Here is a 27,448-nt window from a genome sequence, read left to right on the forward strand (position 1 = left end):
TCGTTGTATAATTTCCTGGGAATTGGGTTTTATTAACGCGATCATTCGAGTGACACGCGTCCCTCGGGCGGGGGACTATGAAACTCCTGACACACCGAGCGAGATACGAGGGGGTGGGGGAGGGGGAGAATACGCGGAGGGTTTTAAGGCCGGATTAAAGAGATTGCACGATGCGGTTGGCGAGTAGTTGTCGGCGAATCGATGACGTTTGCGAATAGAGATGAATGGCGCGTTGAGGGCGGTTTGTCCGGGGCGGTGTATCTTGGCAACCGTTCCGTTGGCTACTCGTGCCGGGCATAGATCACTTCCTACCCCTAATCGTTTTTCAAAACCCGTCCCGATCCATCCGCTGTCTCTATTTAACGGAGAATGATTAACCTCTCCACGTTTGCGCAAGATTTCCTCGTTTGGTTAGGGATTGTTCCTTCTAACGGGGTAATCGCCACCTCGACTACCCCTACCTGTTGGTTTCTTCTCGAGCAATATTATTATTCCGATTGTATTTGCTCGATAACGTTTGAACTGTGTTTCACCTTGATTTCTCAACGAATTATTTTAATTAACGATAATCGTTTTTTCTTAATTCGACGCGATATCCTTGTGTGTCTGCTCAACTCGAACGTTGAGTCAATCAGTTTTAATTATCGGTATCTTGTTCGAGACGTTCATCCCGATTTTTAAATAAATCTTCTAAATCTCGATTGACCGTTGAGTTATCGTTGCGCCATTGTCGAGCAATCGTGTCAAGTAATCTTAATTCCGATACCTGTTGGATCCTCGTCGAGTCCCAAGCATCATGCGTCGTCCACTTTTCGCGATCAGAGAGGCGTCGTGTTCCGATATATTTCGCTGCGTTCGAATATTTGCATAAACATGTACACTCAACTCGTAACACGGATGCAAATACGTTAAACGTTTAAAATATATATCGCGTTGTAATTACATTTACAATTTAGACCAGGATATACGTGTCTTTCCATTTTATTAATTTAATTTCATTGTCTCATTAAATTTCATTCTTCACCGAATATTCTTTCACTTATTGCTTTCTCTTTTTTTTCTTTAACGTTTACCCGACGTTGATCCATTCGCGTATCATCTATTCTCGTTTAAAATTACCCCCAATTGGCAAGCTCGATGGTAAAATACATTTTTAAAAAAATTTTATAAGATAAGATACTTATCGTTTCGTTGGGACGAACAGGGGAGTATCGTGTGGCATTGCCAAGAAAGAAATTTCTTTCTGAACCGGGGAAATTGCTCCCATCCAAGGATGTCGCGGGATGCGAGGAGTGGAAGTATGAAACGAAACCATCGAGACCACCTCCCCCGCGTTGAATATGCAACGCCCGGAAGTAAACGAATACCTTCGATAAATTTACAGTCTCTTGCTCAAAGGAATACGTAATCGGCTAGTTTTGAGTCGATTACTTCGCGCAACACGGAACACCACGATTATGCACCACAACCTGCATTCTTAAACCTTTTGTTTCTCGCCCTTTAATAAATAATTTTTCTTAACTCGAAATTTCTTTCAAATTTTCAATTATTTCAAATTAATGGAAATACTTTGGAATATCTTCAACGATTAATTGGAAATCGTTTCAAATTTTTACTTTACATCAAAAAAAAAAAAAAATGTACGCTCTACGTAAATCCGACCTCATACGTCTCACGTAACGAATTATCGCGATTAATTTTTTTTTTATTGCCAAAAATTTTAAAATTTCCTTCAAACTGCGTTATTATTTTCTACTCAAATACGGAGATCTCGAATTTCAAATTTGCATATGTAAGCTGCATACGTAAATACTCGGCTTCTCTCTCAAGGGATCGTGGATTAAAGTAAAACCCGCGCAAATTTTGCCTCGAGATACAAATAATAATAAATAAAAATCAAATTCACCTGGAAACATTTCGAACATTCGAACACATTTATCTTTTAAATTATCTTTTACACGTAGCGCCTCTCGTGAGAAGCTTATTAAAAAACTTATCGAAATTATCGATTATCCTGTCCCACGAAACGTATCACGAAATCGTCGCGCAAACGTCGAAAGATGAATGGGGGAGGCGAGGAGGAGAAGGAGGGAAAGGTTAGAGCGCAAGTTGGCTCGTCGCGGAGGATACACTTTCCATTTCACTTCTTTGCACGGGTGTTGATTACTTCCGACGGGGTTAAGCAAAGCTTCGAGCAAACCTTCTTTCGACGGGGACAAGTGAAAAAAAAAAAAGAGGAGGAGGAGGAAGAGGAGGAAGGCTGTAATGCCTCTGGCACCCCCTATTGTATCAACTTTCAAGTTCAGACCATAGAAACGCCTCGCGCCCCGGATTCTATCGCTGGTGGTTTCGTGGTGTGTGACTGTCGTGCCTAATTCTTTCGCTCCCCGCTTATTCTGAATGCGGTTCGAGTCTCCTCTTATTTTTTTTTTCCGGGTAATTCGATCTGGATAGGTATCTTCGTGAGTAAAAAGAAAAAAAAAATGGAAAGAATGAGAAACGTTTTTTCTTCGTGGGAATAATATTAACCTTTTTCCTTCTTCTTTTTCGTATTACGTATCATACATATTTATGTACGATCCGCTAATCGCAAGCTTTGAACAAAATCCAGCGTTCAATTTTTATTCATTTTATTTATTTGGGATGAATGAGCGATATATTTAGGTTTATTAGAGACAGATCGAAACTTTCTTATATTATCGTTATTTATCGTTTAGCCGAGGTGTTGAGGCGATGATTTTTTTCCACTTCCAAACGGTAGCGAAAGAATAAATTTATCGTAATCACGTCGTCGTGTCATTATATCGTGCTAACTTGCTTGAAATTTCAAAAATTTATTTTACGGATAAACCGTTGGATCAAACTATTTGCTGTTTATATTATTTTCAACGACACTTTTCCCGATATCTGTCGCATAACGATTAAATGTATCTATTTTATACTTTATAAATTGATATAAAATAAAAAGTCAGATGACACGGTTGATTTACACAATCTTTTCTTCGTCCCATTTTTTCTTTTTTTTCCCATTCACTTTCACAAATCATAAGATAAATCGTCTACGTATATACTTCTCCACAACACATTTTGATTCACTCATACATTTCAAGAAAATAAATCATCCGCTTCACCTCCCCGCAACATCCAAACAAAATAACGTTTATTTATTTTTCAATAAAAACGATATATTCTCCCTCTTGGTAGACCCTATTATTCAATCGTCCCGTAATAAGGGAAAATTTTCGAAAGGGAGAAATGAAACGAAAAGTGTTGGCACGGAAATATTAGTTTTTTTCACTGTACCGCCATCGTTTCACCGCCAGAAATTCTTCCTCCACGGTTTCTTGCAGCGATGAACGGCACCACGGTAAGAAACCAATTTTAACATCAGCTGCGCCCAGGACGAATGATTATCGAATCCGGCTATCGATTCGCGAAGAGGGATCGACGAAAAAGCGAATGGACCGTGCCACGCCGATCTATCCGTGTTCCATTACTCTCGAGGGTGTCTCGACCACGTAGACATCTGTCTTCCCCTCTCGTTTTTCCCTTATTTCTGGACACGATATTTTTTTTTTCCCCTCCAGAAACGTAACCGAGAATTTGGTGGGATTAATTTCTCGATCAGTCAAACGTGAAACGATTGGGTTTGAAAGTAAGGTAAATAAGGTAGTGCATTAAGGCATCAAGTAGTGGAATATCGAGCATCTAAGGGTGTATATTTTACACGTGTATCGTTCGATAAGGAACGAAGCTACGTTTCGTGTTATCCTAACTAAATTTTCTTCTCTTATCTACTCGAGGTTTCTACATTTATACATCCACGTTAGATTTATATCCCTGTTTGTTAAATCATCCGTGATACTTTGTTGATAAAGTGTTCTTAACTTGAGAAGGGTGGAAAAAATCGTTCAACAATTTTAATCGGTCAATTTTCAAAGTTTGAAGAATAGTTCGTTATTTCGGTCTATAAATGTTTGAAAATTTCACACATTCGTCGATAATTTTATCGATGTTGAGCGACACTCGAGATATTGAACGATAAAATTATCTAACTCTACTAAATAGAATTATAAATCGTTACAAGAATTAAGAATTATTACTTTCTTAAAATTATCCAGAGATCTGATTCATTCCTAAGTTTTTGATTTTTATCAACATTAGATGATGTTGTATATCCAATACTCTTTGCTCAGTTTGTCCAAAATGGTGAAGGCTGAAGGCTATTTGACTGCTGTACGTGCTCTCAAAGATTCTCTTCCGGTTCCATATCCACTTCCATATCCATCCTGGATCAGCTTTGGGAAATAATCTATCACCCCACGGGTATCCCTTCGGCGAAACTTTCTTGAGATACCGTTTAACCGTGATGAAATCGAGTCTTGGAAAAGTTTCCTCGTATTTTGGGAAACGACTGGGTATCAGACGATTCCAAAAACATGATTCCAATTAACATCGATGGTCTACCGAGCAATGAGCAATTTCGATAAAAAAGGGAAAAGTTTTACCAATAAAGAGAAGCGCGCCGAATAAAAGATCTTGCTTAATAAACCGGCACAAATAATTTTAGAAGAATATATAGATATATATACAATATGTTATGAGCGAAAATTGATAATATAGATTTGGCAACATACAATTGGTTTCGTCAATATATGTTGATATTAGTTTTATTAAGTATATGCTGTTTGTCGTGGAATACGAACATGTTTATTTCATCGGTTCAATTTTCGATGCAATTGGCAATGTTAATTATCGCGAACCGCTTTGAACGATATTCGACGATGAAACGAAAGCCAGAGTGATTTTTAACACCCCTTTTATATTTTCGAATCGATCTTCTTCCTATTGAGAGCCGGTTTAATGGTTGTTGTGAATCTGCTCGCTCGAATTAATAACTCTCGATATTTCATTCCTTCCTCCTTTTACGCCAAACGATCGGCCAATAATGCACGTTCGTCTTAATTCGAAATTGTTAAATAGAATCATCGAAATCAGACCGTTGTCTTTTCCATTGCTCCTTCCATTGTTCAAGGGCCATCCCAATTTACGAAAATATACACACGTACGATCTCTCTTTCGTTTAAACACATTTTCCATTGATTGAATGTACATCCATTAAATGGGCCTCGAACACTCCGTCCCCGTGATATGTACATATTTTGGTTGAAACGAAACAGAATGATTTTATAATAATGCCAACGTATCCAATTGATGGACGTAATTAAATCAACGTTTATTCCAATATTAATATCAATTTAATAAACACAAACTCCTCTCCTCTCCGCTTCCACTGATTTTCGAAATGCGAACTCGTTCGATATATATATACGTGTGTGTGTTTATGTGCTCGTTCTGCTCTATCTATGGATATCAACCAAATTTTACTTCAAGTCTTTGGATGGACACGTATATAAGATGTTTCAAAATATCCGTAGATCGATTGGATTGGAGTTAATAAATATTTAATTTTTAATACAACAGATTGCGATTAATCTCGCGATTAATTTCTCGTTCAAAATTTCGCGAGGACTTGACAGAAATTGGACCGAGTTGCAGACAGCCGTTTCAAAAGGGTAAAAGCAAGGTCAGTGGGGGGGTCTGTTTATTTGGCAAGAAACATTCCTTTCATCCAGTATTTCTCCCTATTTGGTTAACCTATAAATTTCTGAAATACTCGGTGCACGTGACTATAAAAAAAGAAAAAATGTCGATTTATCGTCATCACGAGGATGGAGGAGAGAAGGATAGAAGAAGAAACAAACGTTCGTAATATCGTTCTGCTATTTCTGCTTATTGAATCGTGTGTAATATAACGCGAAATGTTTGCATTTCTCACACACGGTCGTAGGAGGGTCGTTGGAGGATAAACGTCTCATCGATTAAGCGACGATGTGTGTATGTATATACTTGTGTGTTTCTTGACACGAAAAATGCGACGAAGCTTAGTAAGAATAACTTTGTTTCCTTTAAAACGCGGGGGGGAAAAACTCATTCATCGAGGAACAATTGTTATATAATATTTCATTCATAATTCCTTTTAAACTTTACTTACATGCATAATGGACGTATTATAATAATAAAATGAAAAATCGACCAATATCGCTTCAACATCTTAGCATCTTCGTTTATTTTAGCCTATCGATTTTTATAGGTTCGAACTATGATACATTAAAAATATAGTATAGCCGCGTCCTATAAAGGATAAATCTCTTGCTCGCATCTATTTTCATTATTAGCGGGGGGAGGGAGGAGAAAAACGTAATCTTTCTCTGCCAAAAGGTAAACCAATGAGAAATTGATGCGTTAATCAAAATGTATGATACCTCTTTTCGAGATCAAAATTTACAAGAGATTTACTCGCACCATAGTTTGGGGAACTTACCTTCGAGCGACTCTTATAACAAGCTAGACGGATACCAATTGCCACGTCCAAACACTTTAACGTTGTCGGGTTTCACACGTGCGTGTGTATCCTCCGTGTCGTATATGTGATATACAACATTCCAACATACTTTGGCCTCCCCCAAAATAATTTTACAATTTAATAATTTTTCATCAAAGCTTGTAATTCCATATTCAAATTATTTATCATACTTTAAGGCGATCAAGCCAAACTATTTCTACTGTACACTGCTTGAAAGAGATCACGTGGTATTTGTCACATATATTTCGTCCAAAAGGACGATTTATATCTAAACCTCGATGCGTAGAATCAAGGATATTCTAAGATAATAATTGTACATGAATAAGCTAGATATATTATATCCAAATGTATAATAATTTCGAAAATATTTCAGCTTCTTATCCAAACGATTATCCTTATAACTTTGTAAATGAAAATAATTTTTATGATTTTGAATATTCAACTTCTACTATTATGTAAAGTATCCTCGCTCTCCCCTTCTTCCCACCAGTGAACGATATTCGTTCTATTCGCAAAATATATTGTTCTGTTTCGAAATTAGACCGAGCCAACATCTCGAAGATTCATACGATCTTTTATAACAAACGCGACGAAGAATGTACACGCGAAGAGAGAGATTGGAAACGACGTTTTCCGAAACGTTAACCATTTCAGTTCTATTTATAAAATGGCGAGGGGGGGGGGAAGGCCACCCGATATTCGGGCGGTATCTTATTTTCGGCGGGGAATAAGAAGAGGGAAGGAGGGGGAGGGGGAGGTTGGCAGTTGTCAGGGAACGGATGTTCACCAACTTTCTACTTAAAGCAATATCCCGCGAGGACCGCAAAAATCTCGGCCATTAGAGAGTTCCGTGACGAGTTCCTCCTTTCTAAGACGTCAACTTCTTCTCGGTGAAGGAAATTCTTTTGTTCGTGCGGGGCCGTATGTATGGACGCATACTGTCGTATAAAGGGGATATTTTTAAGCCCCTGGAGTAGAAAAGCAGCTTGCCCATTGAAGGACGCATTATATACGGGCAGAAAATAGTCCGTCATAGACTCGGTAGTGTTTCCTCCTTAATTTGAAAAACCGTCTCACCGCATTCTTGGCGACGTTTAGCGAGACGCCGTTTATTTTTCAATTCAGGTTAATTTGCGGATACCTCGTTCGCCACCTCCCACTTTTCTCTCGTTGAAAATCACCAATGAAAATCATCGCTCTCCTCTTAATCGCGCTTCTTTCTCTCTCTCTCTCTCTTTTTCACCCTTTTCTTGAGAAGAGAAGAAAAAAAGAGAAAGACAGGCATCCCCCTCTTTCCCCCCGTATCGAAACGGTCCTTGGTCCGTTAATTGTTATAGCATTAGATATTTATTGTTCGCGAGATAATACCGTTCTCACCATATTTTGCCGGGCCAAGTTGGGTGTATCCACCGTGCTTGCTATCAAAAGCGAAGGAGGAGGAGGAGGGGACAGGTTAGATTTATGATACGGTAGTTGCTTCTTTGTTCTTTTCCCGGGCCCGAGAATTCTCCCCTGCGTCTCTTTGTTTTAATCGTACCGCCACTTTTATCTCGACTCGAATCTCCAGCAATCTTGACTTACGATCTTTTGAAATTGCGAAATTCCTCGCTACGTAACGGATAATAAATAATACATTTTTTTCCTCGACCCAAGTTTCTCTCCTTCTTGCGTTCTTGTTGTCCCCCTTCTCTTCCTTTCTCTTTCCGTTTCTAAAAGCGTTTGGAAAACGGACCGCTGGTCGAGAACAAGGGACGTAGTTTGAATCGACGAGAGGAGAGACGTACCTCGATTTTACTTTCGCCCATCGACGACAGGACGGCAGTGATTAAATTCGACGACGAGCACGGGACGCAGGCAAAAAGGTGAACGCAACCGAAAAAAAGAATTGCCGACAAAAGATTTTAACTACGTCGTTATTTCGATTATACTTTGAATCTCAATGGAGGATGTCCTTCGCCGCATCCAGCCTTGTCCTTTATCCTCTCCCCCTCTCTCTCTCTCTCTCTTTCTCCATCCCTCATTATCTAAGACTCGAACTCGCGGGATAAACGTTTATTCGCGGGAAATAACTTTTTTAATAGATTTAGATCTCGCTCCGTGCCTCTTTGCGCGCGAGCCTCGTTACGCCGCGGTTTGAAAATCTTTCTAATTGACTTGGAAACTCGAAAGTCACAAAGAAAACTCTTTAACGTTTTTCGATTAACGTTCGACGGATATTTGATAAATGGCGGGCGTATTGTCTGGCGAATCAAATTGTATTTCAAGGTGTATGCAAATAACTTGAAATAACTACTGGTTTTTGGTAGGTAGGTTGTTGTAAGGCAACAATGCAGTAAATATAAACCGTTAACAGGCTTCATCGACAGAGTGTCAAGTACGCCCTGTTTGGAGACGCGCGTGGTCTCTTTTGCGCTTCACAAGTTCAATCCTTTGATCCTTTTAATCCTACAGCTAAATCTCACAGCAATTCTGATTTTTAAACTATTTACCCGTGAGACGGATCGAACCGTGAGTGCTTCAAGGATTATCGCCAAATAAAAGATTTTTCCTATTTTTCTCGTTGGAATATCGTTAAAATGAACTCTCCTTGCTCTTTTTTCACGGCTTAATTTGAAAAAAATCGTCATTTTAAATCAAAATAAAATTCATCGTTAATATCCATAATGAATTTTTTCTTAATTCTTTTGATCGGAGAAACGTTAAAAATATCGATCGTAATTAAATACCGGTGTAATTTTTATTCGAGTATTAAATATAACCATTATATCGCTGTTCGAGGGGAGCGCAAAGGATTAATACCCTTATCGTAAAAACTTCCAACAACATCGTATATCTCTCCGCTCTACTATATTTGATTGATCTCATTTGATGCGTTTCCCTCTTACAAGAGCGCGCCGAGTACTCGACGTCACTCCTCGTCGTCCATCCAACGGTTGTTCCACCAAAGGGTGGAAACGCTGAGACGGGCGTTGCTCGAGCGATTCCACAACCGCTAATAACGCGACGACGAAAAAATTAATCATGGCCGTTGTAAAGTTTCACGCTTAATTAAATTCTGTCGACTACGGCTGGATCTGGAGACACGGTGGATAGGGTGGAGGGGAGGGGAGGAAAGGTTTGGAGGAGCGGAGGAGGGGGGAGGGGAATCAGAACGGGGATTTTGCCTCTGCGTGTGCCGTGTAAGCAGCCAACTTTATGGAACCGTGTCCCGCAAAAACATTTTTGAATTATGCCCGGGTATTTCCCACAGGTAATGCGTCAAGGCTTTTTCATTCAGGTCGGACACCTAAACGCTAGACTTCGAGCTACACCGTGAAATACTTTCGTTTCACGCGTTGTATATATGTCTAGGATATATATAGCGACGCTTTTGTTAACCAATGTTGCTTTCTAATAATCAAGGATCTTTAATCGTTTTCTGGAAATTGAGATAGATAGATAGTCTTCAATCACTTTTTGTTTTTTACCATTTATTTAAATTTACACGCTAGCCATTGATCTGTGAAAAAGAGAAAAAGAAATTATTAATGATATAACTCTGATTTTTGTTATAAATCCAGAGAATGAGAGATACGGAAAGAAGTACAGAATGATTTTCTCAGGGAATTTAAAAATATATGTATGAAAATCTACATTATGTATTCCTTGTTTTATTAATATAACGCAACACTGACTTTTTTTTATATCATATATTGAATATTTTATTTAATTTGCCTTTTTTTAAAAACTATATATAGGAATTGAGTGAATCAATGGTACGATGGCGATGGATAGACTGTTTTACTCGAAAAAGGATCGAGAAAACGTTGCTGTTCACCGAGTATTGTGCATGTATAATAATTTGGCGTATATTTATTCGAGAGTATGCGTGTCTATGCGCAGAACTACGATACTGAATAGTAAGCGAGCAGGAGATATGGCGAAAGTGTCCTTTTCTATCTGGCTTAAAGTATCATCGATGCTCCTCAAACATGGCGGAAACGTTGAATCTAGGTCTTGATTCGTCATCAAGAATTGATCGATTCACCGGATGGAATCCGCTTCCATTTTTTTCTTTTTTTTTTTTTCCCCCATTCTATATTTGTATCACTGTTGTTTATGCATTGTTTATCGAGTATCGATGATGGAATATCGTGTTTGCTTGTTATATCCGGATGCGTTTTTTTTGTTTTATTCATCCTTTAGAGCAACGTCGGCCATGTTACATTTTGATGCTTGTCGATCATTTATAATAGAACGAGAAATATTTGTAAAATTTGTAGAATTTAAAAATTTTTTTTTTCCACGATAACTCGATCCACTTAGATTTATTTCATTTGCGTTATTATTATTATTATTATTTTTTTTTTATACGCACGAACGATAGATTTTTGCGCTCCCTTTAAAATAACACGGGTCGTGAAAATTTTTATATTTTGACGGTTTATTATGCGACTCTAGAATATATATATATTGAAATTTTACGATTGTCTCGCTGGAAGACAACAGAGAAAGATAGGAAGGTAACGAACGCTTTTGCCCCCCGGAATATCAGCGTATTTTTGAATTATCGTGAAACACGGACCGGATTTTTTTGAACGTCGCAGGCTTAAATAGAACAAAACTGTTTACCATGTCGAGGATTAATGATGCAGCAACGTAATCCACTCGCTTTTTCGTACATCTCCCCGTATACAAGGGACAAGAAGAATTAAAAGGATTACACATAACTTGAAAGTAAAATCTCCGTGCATAAAAGTTTACAGAAATCCGTTCCATTGTTTTCAGTATTTTTGTTGTCCCGCGACATTATGTGTAAGTTTTTACCACCAAGTTTTTTTATACTCTTAGAGAAAAAAAGAAAAAAGAAAAGCCTCGCTTTTTTTTTCTTCTTCTCCTTTTTCTCCATTCATCTTCAAATAAGTTTTCTTGTTCAAAGGATGCAGGACAATTTTTTTTTTTATCAAAATACGACACTCTGAAATCTTTTTCAGAGACAAAGGAGATAAAATTCGTACGTACTAAAGATTGCGTATGTACAATCGATCGCAAAAGTCTCGTTGTCTTACAAATTCATCTTGAAAAATTTAATTTTAATGAAAATTTGTATCTTGTATATATATATATATATATATATAATTATACGTGGATGTAAAATATAAAACCTTTTTCTGTAAATTTAATTCATCATTTTTTTCATATTTTGTGCATAACTTAGTCTGGAAATATTTTTTACGAGAGATATTATAATGAAACATTGATATCCAATTATTTTATAATTTAAAATTTTGTTTTATCTCGTATCATTACGAAATTATGTTTAAAAAAGTAATACTAATATTTTAAAAATTGATTTTGATCTCGAAATAATATTCTGAAAAAAAATTACTTTTCATCTACATCTATATGATGTTAATAACGTCTCACATAAAATTATTATTAGTTTTAATAACCATTTATGCATTTGCGCAATATGCACAAAAATTTAATAGAATTCACATAAAAAAAGTACAAGATATAGCAAATCCTTATTCCTTTAATCACGCTCATTAAAATTTGATTTTTGATACAAATATTCATCGATGAACACAACTTATTAATTAGAAACTTTCACGCACGATCCGTGAAAATTTCTGTCTTACGTACCATCTGCGTATAAATATTATATTCGTTACTCGATGCGGTTGGATCCGAAAAGAGAGGTCTTTGTATATCCCTGAATGGATCAAGATATATATATATATATTCAGGAATAGCAGGTATTTCGTTATGCGAAGAACAACAAAGGAACACGCGTATTTACATAGATATAACGGGATACATGGACGTCCACGTAATGAAGATTCGTGTTGCCCTTGCGAAACTAAATTACAAACGGCGGCGAAGTTAGTATTTCCAAGCCTGGCTGGCCGTCCACCTCTTCGAGTTATCACTCGTTCCAAAGTTTTCGATGCGACGGCACGGAAAAAAGCGCGTCGTATTTACATCTAAAAAAGTTCTCCACCCGGAGACACGGTAATGCAAATAAATATTTATATCTCACCAACAAGTGGCAAAATCGAATATCGGGGGCGAATATCGTTTTTTATCGTTTCTTCCCTTTAAATTCCCCTCTTTTAATTCTACTACACGCACGTATAATTAAAAAGAAAAAAAATTGTTCGAAACAGTTTAGTAACTCAGGTTTCAATCTGATCGAAATAAAATTTAACATATATACCGTTCGATTGAGAAGAAAATCCACGATTATTCCCAAGAAATTTCGATTTCCAATTTAGGGCAACGTAAAATTTAACAACGTTAAGTATATAGTTATCGACCCTTGGAAACTGGATCCAATAAGAAGCGGAACAAATTAAACAAGAGAAGAAGAATTTCCCTCACGCTCGGTCGGACAAGGTGTTGCTGCAAGGCGGCCGTTCTATCGAAAATATTTTATCCCAACGGCGGCGCATTACCTCTCGACAGAGCAAATATTTAAATTAACTTCGACTCGAAAACTTTTTCTCCAATAATATCGCAAATCTCACGCACTATTTCACCCCCGCGATCGTTAACAGATTAACCTCGTACGATTTGCCCGGCTACGCGCGCGTAATTTCATGGTCGAATCGTATCGAACGATGAGAGGGGACGGAAGTTGTTGTTCTGAGAAATTTTAACGAGAGAAATTCGCCAATCAACGCCAAGAGGTTTCGTTACACGCGCGTATCCCTCGATCGAAGATTCGTCCACCTGTCCCCCTCCTCCTCTTCCTCCCCCGCTTCGATCCATTGTTTGCCAATTAAACCGGCGACTGGTAATTGGCGGCGGGTCATCGATTGATTACGGGTCCCGCGGCAAATTTAACAAAGGAACGATCCTTTACTCACGTGTATCGAAACGGTGTTTCGTAAGGCGATTTCGGGATGGGCAAATTGGATGGATGGCAGTCGGATGCGACGACGATTAAGCGATGTTAATCAACAGGGAGGGAATAGCAGGGCGGGTTGGTCGTTTTCGGATAATTTTCGGAAACAAATTAAAGTCGGGACAATGCGAGGCCGTTTTCATATCGAAACGAATTTGCCCGTGTCAAAGCTTGCGTCAATGGGGCAGGTGTTGCGTGCGTCCGTGGTGTTCGACGTTATTCAATTTTGCGATTTCGATAATTTTATGGTAATAAAACTTTGTGGTTTAAACGCGCAAAGAACGATCCTAGCTAGGAAAAATCCCTCTATCTCATCTCGAATTACGCGTTAAAATGTTTCGAAAATTGCCGGCTTAATTTTTTATTCTCTTCGCGGCCAGTTTAACATCAGAATTATTATAACGGGTTCCAAAAAAAAAATTGTCGAGAGGGTTTAACAATCGCGAGATTATTTACAAAATAAAAAATTATATTCAATCGAAACGCAAAGAATTTAAAGATTTTCATCATTTCTTCGAGGATATTTCGAATGATTTTTCGAAAAGAAGAAAAAAAAAAGAAACGCAACGTAAGGATGGACATTGATAAATAACGCGTAGTCGAGGAATTATTACACACAGGAGCAGAGGAAAGGAGGAACGTAACGACGATCACGCTGAAATATAGCGTGGATCGGGCCAGTCGATCAATCTCCATAAGAAGAACGACAGAATTACAGAAGTTTCGATCCGCGATAGGGGCATTCATTTTTTTCCCCATTTTCACGGCGCGTTATCGGCTTACAACGATAACACAAACATCGGTAATACGGTGGATATCCTCTGTCCCCTCCCTCCTCTCTTCGTATAACGTACGTTTAAGCAGTAAACGGCGAGCACAGCGGCTCGTATGGATCGTCATCTATTGATCCACGCTACTAGAAACGCTGCAGAATTTCAATTGTAGCCGAGGAGGAAGGGCACAATGTTTGCCGGGCGCCGGTTTATAACACGGTAACGATTTGGTGACGTGGTTTTTCCAACCCGATGGGGAACCCATCGAACCGAACGAATCATTCATTCTTCGTTAAACTCGATCTCGATGAAATCTCGCGGAATCGAAATCGAAATTTTTGCGAAAGATCGTGGAGGGGAGAGGAGGAGGCGAGGGGGGATAATTTCGAGGAGAAATTCTTCGTATTTAGAATTCAGATCGATTCTCTTTTCGACAAATTTTCAATACATCGAAGGATAAAAGGATTATTTTTGTATGCAATTAAATACTTCTTCTTTTCAAAAGTGAATTTTGAAAAATGAATCTGATGAGGGGAAATTGTCCTAAAAGAAAAAGGGAATTATATTTTGAATTAGTATATTGAAAATTTACGTGTAATAATACAACTTTTTGAGTCGAGATCGAAAATAATGGATGTCTTTTCAATATATTCTAATATAAGAATTATAATTTTACTTTCGGCGGCTATACTCCGTTTTGTTATTATATTTTATAAGGTTGAAACGTTTTCCGAGTTAAAACTTCTCTTTTTGACGAATTAAAACGCTTATGTTTTAATCACTAAATGACGCGAAGGATGATAGATCGATAAAAGTGGATTCGTCGAGTGTATCTTTTAAGAAGTTCGAATGGAAACGTTTTTATTAACGAATATAAGTACACTCGAAGCTGTCTTAATTTTGTGTATTACTTTTGAAGAAGTATTTAACTTAATTGCCGCGATATCGATCGATACGAGACAATTAATATTTGACCTCCTTTCTCCCTCGATTCACCTTTTTCGCCAATCCCGTTCAATAATTCCTTTCAATATATCTATTCGTATTGATAAAATTTTAATCGTTACATTTTCAACCCTTCCACAACTTTCGCAGACAACTTCTTTTCTCAAATTTGTGCGGATACTCGAATATCTGAACACGTCTCAATTTTATCCCTCCCTTTCCCCCTCGTGAATTCGAATTTCCACGCTCGAAACTGCTTTTTGTTCTGCGGAATTCTGGAATATGTTAAACACCGATCTCGAATTTCCACGCGAGAAGAGAAGAAAGAGGGAAAGGGGGAGAAAGGGGAAGGGGAAGACGAGAAAAAAACGAATCCCTTCCTCCGCGTGGAATCCGAGGTTGCACACCCTTTGTACGACACACGGACAAATTGTAGCAGGGTGTCCGGCAGGAAGGGGGAAGTGATAAAACGTCGAATCGAAAACCACGGGTTCGACCGGCCATAACGCAATTTCATTCTTATCTCATCCCCCGTATCGCGTTTCATTGTCCTCCCCTCCCTTCACCCTGCTGCACACGCTCCCAACGACTTATTGCGGCTCGTGCTACCTTTATCTGTTTAATCCAATATTTCTTTCCCGTCCACCTATCCACCTATCCGCCCCCTTCGTCCGTTCCCTGATTTTTCGACGAAGAGCGGGAGGTGGAAGAGCGTACAAGGTTTCGAGGGGAAGAAGGTCTGCGCTTCGATCCCCTCTCCTCGTTTTCTTCCCCGCGAGGGCAACAGCCTCTGGAAGGGTGGTGGATGGGATCGAGATAGAGGGAAGAGGAGAGGAGGAGGAGCACACGTTCCACGCGTTCTCCGCGTCAATGAAACGAATCGCGGTTCACTTGGCACCGGCTGATCGGATTTAACAAAATGCGTACTGCAAACTGGTTACACCACCACCAATACGAACCTCCCCCTCCCTCCAGATTAAAACGCGATCGACGTTTCCGCTCGCGCACACCACGTCGCTTTTTAACGCGACCCCTTATCGTCGTCGTATCGTCGACGGGAGCAGCGCATTTCCTCCCTCTCCCCTTTTCCCTCGCTCGTTCCGAATATTTCAACCGGTTATCGGCTCGAGAACGATGAAACCGGCGAGTGGAAAATTTCGCGTAGAAAATTGGTTCGCGCGAGATTCGTATTAATCTCTCGATCCTCCCCTCTCCTCCTCGCGAATCAAACGGTTCGAATCGGTCGTTAAATCGCGTGCCATCGTGTCGGATGGAGGGACGAGAGCGAGGATCGTGATTATACTTCATTTACCGAGTGTGCTCCGATGTAATGGAGCCGGGTAAAGCAACCCTTTCATTGGTCGTTGGTTTTTTTTCCCCATTCGAGTGGAAGGTTAGCCGATCGTTGTGATTAACCGGTGTGCAATTATTATCGCACGTGTTACGTACGATGAAAAAAATGGAACTGTCGTCGGCCCCGAAAAATCCCACGTCCTTTAAATATTTCGAACGGACGATCGAACGAATATCGGGCGATCGTCATATTATTGTAAATTATTGCATATACTCGTGTTTCTGGAATACTCTCTTCGGCCGGCCTACGGTTTCCAATACGCGCTCGCGTGGCCTACGCGGGGACGTTTGATAAACGATTGAACGATCATTGGCGGGATGATGTATGTATCTCGAGGCCGTGCGTTTCATGTACCGGTGTGGTCGTTAATAAAATCCACTTTCCCAATTTCGTTTCGTGGCTGCCCGGTCGGGGAAAATAAATCATTGGAAAGGAAGCGTTTATAGCCGAACTTTCGCATCGGACACGAATCGAACGTTCGGCCCCGCTCTTTTCGCATTAGGACGTACATATCCTGTGTTTTATATATATATAACGTCTTTTATAATATCTACGTACAAGTAGAACATTAGATGAAAATAAATTGGCTCAGATGAATTTTTTCTCTCGTCATCTTTGATCCAATATGTTCGAGATCGAAAAATCGAGGTGAAATTTTTGAGAGATATTGATTTTCGATAAGAGATCCGCTGAGAAACGAAATTCAATGTGAGAAAATCTGAAAATATTTTTATCGCAATTTTTTCCTCGACTCTTAATGCCGAACAAAATTTAAGGGTTCTTTCTTTACGAAATAACCAGTTTCGAAGTTTCGTCCGCGTTTGGCCAAGAGAAGGAATGAAATTAATCGGGTCAGGGGGAAGTTTGGAAGGAATAGAAATCGAAATAACGGATAATGGTTAATTTCATCTTCACAGAGGGTGTCGGTGGGTTATACAATTTGCATCTACCGTGTAGCGGTACAAAAGGCATCCAGCTTTCGAATCGCATTCCAAACGGTCCGACGTGATTAAAAAGTGGAGGAGAGGGGAGATTGCAGCCACTTGCTCTCAGCCAGGATTCCAGCCGTCGAAGTGGGCTACTGAATAATTCAATGAACGCGTGTTAATTCCCATATACACGGTGGACCGTTGGAAACATGCGAACCCTTCCCCTGAAATTTTGAATTGTTAATCGGTAAGCGCGTTGTCCAGTTTTGAATCATCCTTGTCTGCATCACCCTTGTTGAAAATTTCGCGGTTGATTAAAAATAAACACGTTTTATTTCTCTCTCTCTCTCTCTCTCTCTCTCTCTGGAATAATTTTTTACGCTCGATTTAAATTTTTAAACGCTTTTACGTCTTTTTTTTTTCGTTTCGGTTAAATTTCGCTTTGAATTATGAATATTCAAGAGGGATGATCGTTGGTGATTTCTGTGGAAGATTTGTTTGTTTATTTCGTTTTTTTCGATAATCGTATTTCTCTCTCTCTCTCTCTCTCTCTCTCTCTCTCTCTATATATATATATATATATATATATATATAAAAGAAAGAAAGAAGGAAAGAAAGATAGAAAAGGGAGAAAGGAAATACGTATAAGGATAAGGAGAGGATAAAATAAGCGATGCGTGGAAAAGAATGAAATGGAAAATATATTAAATGAAAATACGGATATAATTGAATCGATATCTGCAATCAGAACGTGGGGAGTTATTTCAGCTTTAATATATTCCACATTCAAAGAAATATGTGACTTCAAAGTTCCATTGATAGAAATCCTTTTTAAAATTGAAAAAAAATATGCGTCGCATATTTTAAAACACACCTTGGATTATTAAATTTCTCTACGATTAAATTCTAAAAATTAAGAATCGAAATACAGAAAAATCATCGAATCCGATACATTCACGTTTTTTTTTTTATCATTGTCGAATCGCCATTAATAGGAATATTTAATAGTTACATTTTGATCGCGATAAATTTTTATACCTGATGATAAACTGGTAACTGAAACTTTTTAACGCCAAAAGTAGGGAAAAACAAATTCTCTCGTAAAAAAAAAAAAAAAAAACGCACACGGTTGCGCATAAAACACGAATATACGAATCGCAGTTTTTATTTCCACCGCAGAATCGTTAAAAATATTTCGCGAATGAAACTAAAAATTAAAACACGTACCCTTTCATCCATAAAAATAACCTCAAATGTATAAACAATATCAACCACCGACTCCCTCTTTCCTCGTAATCAATTTTTTCCCCCCCTCTTCTCTCCTATCATATCCGATCGACTCCGCTCCCGACGTCTCTATACAGTTATCGAATCTAGAGAGAAAGCGAGAAGACTCTTCTCCCGAATCGAAACGCGTCTCAAACGAGATCACCAAACGAAACAATCTTCCAAAACTGGCGCACGAATCCCGAATCCCTCTTTATTCAAATTCACCTCTTCTCCTCCCTTCCCCATGGCCCGCTGACCTATTTCTCGGAAACGTGGTTCTCGCAAGAAAATTTAATATCTTCGTTCGCGAAAACGATTATCCCGGCCGATAATGGAGGGACGCGGGAAGTTGGCAAAGGGGTTGGTTGGACGGACGCGGTAATATAAATTCGGCCGGGTTAAGTTGACAAAAGTTGGCGGTGGCGTGGCGAGTAACGAAGTCCTTGATGGAAGGTGAAACAAACAAATTTCGGTCGCGGCGACGTGAAATTGCAGAGGGCCGCGGAAATGACGCGTCCATGGGGGTGGAATCATGGAAAAGAACGGAAGCAAGAGGGGTTCACGGCCTTTCTTCCAGAGAGATTCGAGCCTCGTATTTCGACGTAATTTCCTCTGGATGGAGGGAAGAGATGGAGATACGATACGATTCGATGGTGTTACGCATTCTAGAATCGGAAAATGACCGGATTCGAGACGAGGAAACGCGTGATCGATCGACTTGACTCGTTTAAAAAAATTTGAAGAACGAACTTCGTTATGTAGAGTCTTTTGATGAGAACGAAATTCTTAAGGAGATGTAATTTTATTTTGCATCGACAATTGTTGGTTTGAAAATATTTTAACCATGTTTTGACGAGGTTAAAGGATATAAGTTATAACACGGTATTCCGAAAATATTCCGAGGTTTTGATAGAAGGTTTAAAAATTGTAGTTTAATAAATCAAATGGACGATCCTTACATGATGGGAATATTTCTATCGTATTATTTTTGTTGACATTTTTCATTCGCCCGATTGGCGTTAGTTCTAAGTTTAATTTTATTTAATTCCATCTCGATACGAGGATTAATTGCATTATTAAGACTTTGATGAATTTTTTAAAATCGCTGCCATAGTTTCCTCCTCCGATCTTCATCCTCGAATTTTATTTTTTAATATCTTCGCCGGGAAAAATCTAGAACGTATAATTTTATACAAGAATCCGAAATACTCGAGTTATAATAATCAGATAAATTATATTTAAATCATATTTAAGTCGTTTCTATATAGTTGACATTTTCCATTAGCCCATTTTTCTAAGTTTTCCTTAATTCTCGATCTCGAAATAGGATTAATCGCATTATATTGCGTATATACACGAAACCTTTTGTTATCGAGATAAATTATCATTCGATGAATTTTTTAAAAGCCATCGCTGCCACAGTTTTCTCCCCCGATCTTCCTCCTCGAATTTTATTTATTTATTCTTTTTTTAAATAAAACTCTCGAGAAGAAAAATCCAAAACAATAGTACAATTTTAGGAATCCCGAATAATATGTTCAAATAATTTGCAGTAATGCGACAAATTATTTTTACATCGTTCCCGTATCAACATCCCACAATAATAATCGCGCTAGCTCCTCGTCGAAGAATATTCCTCGTCATCTAAAATACCCTTGCGTTTCGCCAACTCGGCTATCGTTATCCGCCTCCACCCGTGGAATCCGTCGAAAACCGTATTCCGTATTATATAAACGGGCACGGGGTAATATAGAATCGGGATAACGAAAGCGCAACGGTTGATTGGTTACAACAAGTGATTGATGCCATTACAGATTCGCTAGCCCTGCCTCGTTTCACGAATTATCTATGCACATTGTGCGCGTTGTTTGGACATTAGCGAATCGCTGTTTGCTCTTGGGACGTATTGATGCCTGGGGGAGGGGGGAGGGGAAGGGAAGGGCCCAACCTCGGTCGGAGCTCTACTTCGAGGCTATCGTCTCATCAGCATATCGAACGTTCGCCGTGCATAATCTCGGTTTGATTACGGGAGGGGAAAGATACAATTGTGCGTAATTACGACCCGACCGGATTAATTTCATTCGATTCCCCCAAGGGGGTGAACCAAGAATATCCGCTTCTCTTCTTTTTTCCTTTCCTTCTTTCTCGTTTTTCTTTGTATCGAGAAGTCGAATATACACGTCTTTTTTAAATAAGGACGACGTTGAAAGTAATTTCGAAATTCGAAAGATTGACTCATCCTCGCGTGAGGATTTAAATTATTATTATTATTATTATTATTATTTAATAATACAATTGTGCGTAATTACGATCCGACCGGATTAATTTCATCCGATTCCCCCAGGGGGTGAACCAAGAATATCCGCTTCTCTTCTTTCTTTTCTCTCTTTCTCGCCGTTTTATTTCTTTGTATCGAGAAGTCGAATACGGATACTCGTTTTTTTTTAAATAAGGACGACGTTGAAAGTAATTTCGAAATTCGAAAGATCGTGGATTAATTCATTCTCGCGTGACGATTTAAATTATTATTATTATTATTATTATTATTATTATTAATCTGTTTTATCACGAGGAAATGTAAATGTTTGAACTTAATCGAATTTATTATTTTTGTCTCAGTCGCTTGTTCGGGAATCGAACAAGGAGAATTGAAATTGCCGGGAACGGACGGATTTGCTTGACGTAAAGATTAATTAATTATTATAATAACGGCCAATTAAATGTTTTAAACGTAACGGATTTCTCGAATCGATCGATATTTTATTGCACGGATTTTTATATTCGATTTTTCAACTCGATCTTAATTAAAAGTTCAATCGGCCGCGATGTTTTCCCTTTTCTTTCCTAAAGTCTTCTTCGGTTGATTTCTTTTCTCTTTTTTTTTTTTTTTTATTCTTTTCGGAAATATTTGGTTTCTTCCCTTGCTGGTCATGTCGGGCGAAAATGATTTTCATTTATTCGGTATTATTCATAGAGGGGCGTTGAATATTCAGGGCAGCTTTCAGGGAATAAAAATGAAGATCCAATAATGGGGTAGCGAAAGAGGGGGGCAAGAGGAAATTCCGTGATAAATTTTCTATATAAATTTTCCGTGTAAGTAAACGAAGATCATTTTGGATTATACTGCAACTACCCCCCTCCCTCTTTTTGGGATGGACGAAACTCGGATTAATCGAGCATGCTAATGCAGCGATGAAGCTGAGCCGGCCCAAAGTGTTTGAAAAGAGCAATATGGAGGAATATATTAGCGAACGTGGTATTTCATAAACCAGCTTTATAATCCGAGTCGTATCGGGGAAAAGTTATATCTATGACAGGGGGAATATTGCGACCTTTTTTGCAAATTTCCCAACGAGCTCTCCAAGAAAGAAACCATTGAAGTTTGTTGTTAACCCTTTTTCCAGGGATTGTTCCTTTTTTTTTTTTTTTTTTTACAACATAAATTAATACGCGCGTGTCGAATACGTCTTTCTTCCCGAATATTGTTCTTTCTGTTCACGAAAGGAAAGGTTTATAATATTCTTTTAATCTCATTATTTTCAAAGACGGTTCGTCGTATCTTTTCTTTTAAATCTTTCGATTTTACTTAACGCTTTTTTTCCTTTGCCTTTATTCTTCGCGGGGTGAAAAAGGGCGAAGGAAAAAATTTTTCCCTACAAAACGTAGATCGTAGTTTTTCAGAAGGATCGGGATCGGTTCGACAACATTCGCGGATAACCTCAAAAATTGGATTATTCGAGGATTCGAAAGGTTCGCGGCGTTGAAATATATAGAGTGGTTCGGTTTCACAGTGACACGCATTAAAAAAAAAAAAAAAGCCAAAGCAGAATTATTTGACAAGCTGAAAAATGCAACGGATAACGTACGATACCCTTTTTTTTCTTTTTTTCTTTTTTTTTTTTTTTTTCGATCGCGTGGATTCGAAACAGGAAGCTTTACCATTTTACCTATTTCCACCGTAACGTTGCCGAGGCACACGTATAAATTTTCCCGTTTATCAATTAAACGCCTAACGATATCGAATTTGTACGTTATCGAATAGCACTTTGGTTGCCACGAGTAACGACAGGCAAATTTTCCCTAGCCTCGAATCGAAGGTGCTTGTTAACCCTAGTTTTCGCAACTTGATGTATTCAATTGATACAACGTGACGAAACATCGATAAAACGATAAATGAATGGAGTGATAAATAATTATTTTTCCTGATTATTTTATCGAAAATAACCTCTTTTTATTATTCAAAACTATTATTCAAAAGTTTCGATCGCTCTCATTTTTCTGATGGATGTCTTTCTTTTTTTTTCATTCAAATTTATATACGTTCAGCTGCAGCATTTGAAGATATTATCGTACAACGAATGTATAATTGTATAATAATCGAATTGTGATAGAAAAGCAACGAATCTTTAAAATTAATTATTTGCAAGACACAACATGTTTCGTTTCAATGTGAAGTGTCAAAAATTAACTTTTACTATGAAATTGGCATTTCATCACCACGGATTCATTTATATCACGCGACTTAACGCGAGATAAAGTTCACCCTTTCCAAAGATTTACTCGATACGTTGGGAACAAAGTTTTATATACGTTTGGAACCGCTTAAACATGCGAACACGTCCACCATCCAGTCTCAGAATTAACCTTTTCGAGTTGTGCAACTTCCACTGAATATTGACACTGAACTTCAAGTTCTCAAATTACTCGATTCTCCTACATTCCAACTTCCAATCACCGAATGTCTAACTGCCTCCGAGCTTTTACCGATCAACCCCTCCCCCACACCGCACAATGGAATCCCCCGCGCTCTTTACTTTCCCGCTCCTGACGACTATCTTCCAGAAGGCAGACCAGCGTGCTCGAATTGTTCTCCCCCTATTCTTGTCATTCTTGTTCGATTGATCGGTTGAAACCGACTTTCGCGATTAAACATCTCAGGACTCAACAGTTTGCGAGAAGGAGGATGATGTCGTATCATATCCAGATTCCTATTTTCTTTCTTTTCTTTTCTCTTTCACTCTTCAAACTTTCGAACAGCTTTTCGAAAAAATGATCAATTAGCAACGCGATCGTTCGAATTTTTATTCGACAAAAATATAAAATTGAAATTTATAAAATGAGAAAATTCGCTTTTTTAATTCACACTTAGAGCATTAATTGGAGGAGGATGATCTCGTGAAATCTAATCGTTCGAACGAAGCGTAAAATTTACTTATTTAAAAAAAATAGGACTGTAACAATTGCTGTAACTCGACGTATGTATCACGTAAATTACGACGAATTTACATCGTGATAAATCTCTCCAAATTTCCGTCCAATCATTTTCCTATTGCATTACCATTTCCTGGAATCTTGCTGAAATACGATTTACTCGCAAGGATTACGACATCTATAAAATCCTCCCTCCGTATACGCGTCACGCGACTGTTTGAACGGAGGTGAGGATCGATCAAACACCCCAGGTGATCGCGACAGGACCTCAGCCCTGCACCGGCCGCGAGCACCGCACCTGCGTTTGCCACGTAGACAATATTTCCTTTGTGCCCGAGCACCCACACCCCCGAAGTCACGCGCCAACGCCACGTAGGACCCACCTCGCTCGTAGGAGGGTGCATTGTCGCGGTGCCAAGCGCAGGTGTGCGAGTTTTTCGTGGCTGGGATATTCCCCTGCGCAAAAGGCGAGAGTTATCGCATCGAGGAACTACGCCTGCCTTTTCGAGATCGTATCATTCGTCTCTATCGTCGATCCCGTTTAGATCTGCGGTGGGCGAGAGGGAGGGAGAGAGAAGAAAAAGGGGAAAAAGACAGGTCGATCGATCGTGAACGTACATATTACGCGCATAGGATTGTAAAGTTTCACGTGGAAAAAGCGGGGGAGCGGGAGGGGCCGATATCTGGCAGGCGGACAGGTTGCGTTTTTCACCACGGCTCCATTGAAAGAGCAGAGTTTTCGCGATTATACGAAGACACAAAGGAGTTTGCTTTACAGTTTGATATGCTCTGCCCGTTGGATAAATCCGAGTATTTTCGCAGCTAGAGTCGCACGGCGAGTTTCGTCCTCCTCTCTCTCTCTCTTTCTCGTATCCACCTCTATCACGGCTTCCTCCTCCACCGCTTCTGTGTGTTCTGGTCTGTTTACAGACATCGTGACCGATGTTTCTCCTGAAAATCCCCGGCCAAGTTTCGCCCGCAATTGCCGATGGCCAGTCCCCGGATTCCCAATCCTTCCACGGTTCGTAGGCTAGTGAATTAGTTAAACCTTATACTTTTCGCGTTGTTACATCCCCTATAAATTGGTTTGTCTATAAATTGTGAATAGGGATACAGCGCTTCCGCTGGATGAAGCGTTTCGATTCGTCGTTGAACGCTTGCTCCTTGCATTTATCCATGGGATATGACGGGGTGTGAGAGTTTGATGTTGATGCGTTTGATTTTGAACGACGTTGCTTCGTATAATAATAAAATTTGATTTTGGAAAATTATTGGATCTTTGATTCGTTTTCTTTTTTCCCCTCTTTTTGATCGTAATCGAATTTCGCAAGTAGAAGATAATAAATTTTCCTGGGAGCGAGAAAATCCTAAATTCCACGCAATAAAACGAACGTCGAGATTTTACAAGTAAATTACGAGTCATCCGATTATCCCATTTCGGTAAAATTTTAAAATTTATAACTCGTGACTTATCGATCCGATAATATCAAGGGATAGATAAATTATTGCGCAAAAATGGAACGGATTGCACGTTTCAAAAAATCACCCTACATTATTTATTACTTTCGTACTTCCTTCAGAAAACGAATTTCAGGAAACGACATTCGTCTTATTCACAGTTATATCCCATTCCCATTGGTAGATGGTTTTCAAAAATTATCCGCGAAATCGTAGACGAATTCCAATCCAAGCGAATCAATTTTATACGACGTATAGAGCATCTATATATACATATATATACTTAAAATGCACGCAAGTAATAACTAAATCATCGCTGGAAACCGTTATAAAAGACGTTGAATAAATTCAATTACACAAATTGATCCGTCGAATTGTAGTCGCTTGAAAGAGGGAGGGGGGCTACAATACTTTCTTTATCTCCTTTTCCATTTATCGCGATCTTCGTCGATCAATCGCACCATCAATAATGACCTCTCCCCGTCCCTGTATTTAATTTAAATGATATATACGCGGATACGAATAAGAATATAAGAATATGGAGCGGAGTAACTGCGCGCAAAGTGGTTGAAAATCGTGGAAAAATCTAGGAAGGGAGCAGAGAGAGAGAGAGAAAGGGGAAGGGAGGGAGAGAGGAAGGGAAGAAAAAAGGGAGGGGAAAAAAAAAAGAGGGAAGAGGCAAACACTTGCGTGCGCCTGTGGTATTGATTTCACGCAACGGGCCACGCGAACTCTGCGCCTGTTTCAGGTCAACGATACAAAAGTGGTGTTTTAAGTGGACGGTTGGAAGGAAAGCTCGAAGGAGTATAATATCGATGTTATTATCTGAGGCATTGTATTATTTGCGTTTATTTCGTTTCTCCAATTGTTTCGCAGAGTATTTTTTTTTAAGGCAGAAAAATTCTTAAATTTATTTATTGTCGTTTAAATAATATACGATGTATCAAGATTTAGAAAAATTTGATTTGTAATTTAAATAATTTAATCGGAGTATTTTTTTTTCTTTCTTTTTTTTTCTTTTCTGGAACGTACAGAAGAAACGGTTGGAGCGTTGATCTGGGTCGAGGATCAATGTTACGTTTTTCTTTTCGTCAATTTATATCGTTGAATCTTGTTTTTTAATATTTCTATCGGGGGGAGGAAAGGTGATTGCAAATATTTACCCGGTACTTTTTTTCGCTTCCTTCTCGGTGTAATTTTATTTAAAGTTTGGAAGAAAGTCGAGGTAAATATTCAAGTTTTACCTCGTATTGATAAATCTCTTTCGAGTTAAGGTTAGGTTCTTTTGTTCGAGCGACGTATCTATTACTTTGCGATATATTTTTCCGTAACTTGGTATAAATAGTATACAAGTCGAGAATTCCGTTAAGAATTTTTCTTTCTGAAGTTGTATTTCCAGTAATTTCACTATTATTATTAATTCACTGTTCCAATATAACAAGTTGGTTATACTTTGACACATTTTTTTTTTTTTTTTATATCGTTAACGTGAAAATTCTTTTTATTTTCTTTTCATTATTTGGATAATATTATTGTTCCTGCGGTAAATGAATTTTTACGCTTTTCGTTGAAACCATCATACATCGTATAAATATCCCACCTTTATCCGGACAAAACGTGATAAAATGGAAGTAAAACGAGGGGGCATTCCATTACATTAAGATAAATTCTCTTTATAAACATTTAAAATTGTTTCCCCCTTTATTAATTAATATTATCTCACCGGGCGTAGAGAATTTCAACTAAAAAACACGTTAATTATTTCATTCTTTGAAAATTATACACACGTAATATATAACATCTTCTTCGTTCGAATATTTTTTTCCTTTTTTTATCAATAGCTTCAAATTTCATAATAAGTGTATATTCCACGTTTTATATTTTATATTCGGAAATATAATTAATCGATGCCCGAATAAGCTGAAAAACAAAAGAAGAAAAAAAAAAGAGAGAAAAACGTGATAATAAGGACAACACGAGCACGAGTTGAATCAGCGTTTGACAAGAACGGAGGTCATAAAATCGCGCGCGCGGTTCAAATCCAAAATGGCCGCCAGCCGGTACGGAAGAGCATAATCCCCGAGCTTTTAGCGCTAATTAAGAATCTTCGAACGAGGGCATCTTTCGAATAAAATTCCCCCCTGGCGAATCATATTTGGAATCGTTCGAATAAATTCGACTACCAGTTTATTA

The 27,448-nt window shown here is 38.6% G+C and overlaps 1 protein-coding gene across 5 annotated transcripts in view; it reads right to left on the reverse strand.

Annotated features, from left to right (window-relative positions):
* Positions 1–27,448, reverse strand: part of LOC108002013 (NAD kinase 2, mitochondrial) — a 99,315-nt gene that overhangs the window by 31,281 nt on the left and 40,586 nt on the right. For 2 of the 5 annotated variants that reach the window (XM_062086924.1, XM_062086923.1), the window contains one exon: positions 6,544–9,926. The exons of the other annotated variants lie outside the window; for them this stretch is intronic. In XM_062086924.1, the coding sequence (XP_061942908.1) occupies positions 9,898–9,926 (29 nt within the window). In that variant the 3' untranslated portion in view covers positions 6,544–9,897. Of the gene's footprint in view, positions 1–6,543; positions 9,927–27,448 lie in introns of those variants that run through there. 5 annotated transcript variants of the gene reach the window in all.

The sequence above is a fragment of the Apis cerana genome, linkage group LG1, assembly GCF_029169275.1.
Source record: "Apis cerana isolate GH-2021 linkage group LG1, AcerK_1.0, whole genome shotgun sequence".
Classification (NCBI taxonomy): domain Eukaryota; kingdom Metazoa; phylum Arthropoda; class Insecta; order Hymenoptera; family Apidae; genus Apis; species Apis cerana.